This window comes from Chinchilla lanigera, unplaced genomic scaffold (assembly GCF_000276665.1).
Source record: "Chinchilla lanigera isolate Chin_1 unplaced genomic scaffold, ChiLan1.0 scaffold00007, whole genome shotgun sequence".
NCBI classification, from domain to species: domain Eukaryota; kingdom Metazoa; phylum Chordata; class Mammalia; order Rodentia; family Chinchillidae; genus Chinchilla; species Chinchilla lanigera.
The window spans coordinates 1,672,378-1,676,364 of NW_004955408.1; the positions used below are offsets into that span (position 1 = coordinate 1,672,378).

The window sequence follows — 3,987 nt, forward strand, 5'->3', positions numbered from 1 at the left end:
GGGATGGCAAGTTTAAGATGAGAGAAAGAACAGACTGAGAGCTGAGTTCACAGTTGGAAAGTTTCAGTTATGATCCTGCTGCTGCCCTTGTAGAGGGTATGGCTTTGAGTCTTGTCTGCCTGCATCTCAGTTTTCTATTTCCTGTCTCTGTAGTGAAGATTAAACGAGGTGGTGGTATATGGTTCTGCCTTCCCAGCTAAGCACTTTTTCCCATTCGGTGCTGGGAATTAAAGCAGGGCCTCTAGCATGCCATGCAAGTATTCTACCACGAGTTAAGCCCAGGTCCCTGCATGGCTTTCTTCAGTTGTTCAGATTATTTTATGCATTTCCTTTTTCTGCCAATTAGATTATAAATTGTTTGAGGACAAAGATCATTTCTTGTTTTCTCCCCATATGCCAATACATTATCTTATCGTATGTATGTTGTATGCTCACATTAAAAATTTTAAGATGTAAGAAATATATCCGAGTAGAAAAATGAACTCAGTGTCTCCCACTATACTCTCGTAACACTTCACATACCAAAGTGTGACATTTGTTCACGCCCACCAAGCAAGCTCTGCTGCAGATACAGACCCCAGTTGGTGTCCTCTAATTCAGTTCAGTTCTGACACTGTCTACACCAGATCCCAGCAGTTAAGAGCTCATTCTGCTTCTTACTTCAGGCACCACTTTCAAGTTTGGGCCAGTTATGAGGTGAATACATTTTACATGAAGAAACGCATCGACTGAGGTTAGCGTGATGTGGGACAAGGGGTGTGGAGCTCCCGGTCCACGCAGGCTGCTCCAGTCTCCAGGAACCTCCATGCGTTCCATGGTCAGGCTCTCTCAGTGCTGTCTGGGTGTTTATGAAGGTTTCACTACATATTCAAGGCTGCTTAAATCATTCACCAGATTCCCCTCAGTCCCTCTCCTGACACTCTGCAGGAGTCACAGCCAGGAATCAGCTCATTAACATGGAGAGATTGCTTATCACTTTGATGATTTTAAGAATTTTGGGAGCTGTGTGCCAGGAAATCAGGATGAAGCCTAAATATATATTTCATAATATCACATAAAAAAGAAAGTAAAAGTACCATTGCTTCAATATCTGGAGGTATTTACTGACAGGCCTTCATTGTGCAGCCTTCGGAATCATTGTCTGTACATTTATTTATGTGCATATGGATGTGTGTATTTCACCATTTTAAACTTTGTTGTGGCATAATGTACATCCGTGTAATTTACCATTTTAACCCCTTTTGAGTGTGCAATTCAGTTGCATTTTAAGTATATACATTCACAGTATTGAGCAACTATCATTACTGTCCCTCTCTGTTGTGTATGTTGAGATAAAATACGAAGTCTGCTTAAAGGAAATAAGAAAATAGTTTATTCTGAGCTAGACATCAGTGACCATGACCTGAAAAGGCAGATTCAAGTTACCTTAATGACATATTCTAACATGAAGGAGACTAAACAAACTCTTATAGCCAACGAACAAAGAAAGGCAAAAATTATTACATTTAACAAACAGTTCAATTTGGCATTAGGCATTAGGTAGACAGCCTGTTACAAAGGGGGAATTTTTTCTTATAGAAATCATGTGTTACCCTGTTCTTAGCTTTAGGGTTGGTGGAGGCTGGAGTTTTGTTAAGCTTAGTGGTGCTTTTCAGGAGGTTTACCTAGTAGGAGAATGTGAGGTCAGATAACAAAAGTTAAAATAGATGGCTGGTTTTCCAGAGTCCTTGCAGTAGCCCAGGATAATCTGGACTCTGGACCTGCAGCACTCCATCTCTCCACAGTCACCATGTTCTACTCAGCTAAGGTCAGTCTTAAGGATCTTACTTCATACAGATGTGGGTTCATTGGAGAACTTAGGTCACACATGTAGATTATCTCATTTGTTATCCTTCTGAGGTAGGTGTTGAGACACAGTTTTGCAGATCAGTTAAGAATGGAGCCTCAAGCCAGGTGTGGTGGCACGCCTCTAATCCCAGCACTTAGAGGCTGAGGCAGGAGGATCGTTGCGAATTCAAGACTAGCCTGGGCTACAAAGTGAGCTCAAGGCCAACCTGAACTGCAAAGTCTCAAAATGACAGAAAAAAAAAAAAAAGAATGGGGCTTCAGACAGCCACGTGGATTGAATTTCCTCTTCTATCACTGTGTGGTAGAAGCTGTGTGACTTGGGCACATTTTTCATGCTCTGTGGCACTGTTTTCTCTTGTGCAGAATAGGGACAATGGTAATTGTTTCTGCATAGGATTGTAGTGGAGAGTAAATATATTATACACTAAAGATGACCACAAAGCACTAAGAGCAGTACTATACTTGGCCTGTGGAAAGCAGTTGGTATCTGATAGCCATTCTAATTTTTGTAATTACTATCCTGAAGCTTGACTAAGCACACAGACAGTGTCATAACATTATTTAGTGTATTTTTCCACAGTAAGTGTTCAGGTTTCCTTTTTTTTCACTATCATAATCACCATGTTTCACTATCATAATCACGATAATACCTTTTTTTCACTATCGTAATCACCATAATCACAATCACTATCATAATCACCATGAATCATAATTGTGCATTCAATTTTGTGTACTCTATTGCATCCTCATTCCAACCCAAACACAGTGACCAGTGAGTTAAAGAGTATACACATTTCCAAGTGTTTCAATAGGTATCTCTAATATCCTTCAGAAATATTATTTTCATTAACACTCATTGATTGCCCCAGTCCCTTTAGACATTTTTTGTAGTGATTGACACACAGCTAGTGTGGTAGTCAGCTTTCCATTACTAGTATAAAATACCCGAAATAATCAATTTATGAGAAAGAAGGATTAATTTTGGCTGTGGTTTCAGACATTGTCCATGGTCACTTGGCATTGTAGCTATGGGCCTGTGCTGGGGCAGGACTCTGTATCAAGGGGGCTGGAAGAGGCCACCCTTGGAAGCAAAGAGAGAAGGACAGGAACCAGCCGGGGTCCCAGTGTCCCCTGTGAGGGCACCTACCTGATAACTTCATTTCCTTTTCACTAGAACCCATCTCCTGAAGGTTCCACTCCTCTCAGTGGCACCTTGGGGCTGGGAATAAGACTTCAACACAGTGGTCTTTGAGGGGCAAGGAGGATCCAAACTGCAGTTGCCAGGTTCCTCCTTTATGCTGCTCCATTTCTCACCGACCACCAGGACCTTCAGAACCTTGAGTGGCATCAGCAGAATTTGCTGATTGCCTCTGCCTCCCCCACTGCTGCCTTCTTCCCTCTGAGGGCTTTTCTCAAGTGAGCTGCAGTGGCTTGTCCTCACAGGTGGCAGTGACCTTCGAGGATGTGGCTGTGCTCTTTACTCGGGATGAGTGGAGGAAGCTGGATGCTCTGCAGAGGAGGTTGTACCGGGACGTGATGCTGGAGAACTATAGGAACCTGGCTTCCCTGGGTAAGGAAATTCCCCACAGAGACAAGTTCAGGAAAGGGAGGTCTCGGTGTTTCCTTTCCTGAGTAGCAGCTGTTGATCATCAGAAAACATCACCCAGGTTTTGCCTTAGGATTGTACAAATAGGATGTCTACAAATAAATGTTGAAGGCATCCTCCCCGTCACAGGCACAGAACAGACCACACACAGGGACAGGAGATGGTATCGGGATCACTGCCTTCCCTCTGTGTGGTTGCCCATGGGCGCTTTCCTCATAGTCCTGGCTTCTTTTTCCCACAGCAGTTCTCCTGTGGTTCCTTGCTCATTTTGGCAGAGGGCTTCATTTATTCAGTCTTGAACCTATACTTGCCTGTCCTACGGCTCAGCGAAATTTCGCTATAGAGGGCCAAGGGGTAAATATTTCAGGCCTTGTGGGCCACATGTCGTCGCTGTAATCTGTTTCTCTTAGTCTCTGGTGTTTTTCTGGCTTCTCAAATTTTTTATTAATTTATTTTTTGTCTTATGAGCAGGATTCCCGTTTACCAAACCAAGGGTGATCTCCCTGTTGCAGCAAGGAGAAGATCCCTGGAAG

The 3,987-nt window shown here is 43.0% G+C and overlaps 1 protein-coding gene across 1 annotated transcript in view; it reads left to right on the top strand.

Moving 5' to 3' along the window:
• Nucleotides 1-3,291: 3,291 nt before the first annotated feature.
• The window catches only part of LOC102011408 (zinc finger protein 354A), a gene marked incomplete at its 5' end in the record, with an annotated part of 15,952 nt that continues 15,256 nt past the window's right edge, over nt 3,292-3,987 (top strand). The window contains 2 exon segments of the mRNA XM_013507993.1: nt 3,292-3,418; nt 3,926-3,986. Coding sequence (XP_013363447.1) covers nt 3,292-3,418; nt 3,926-3,986 — 188 coding nt within the window.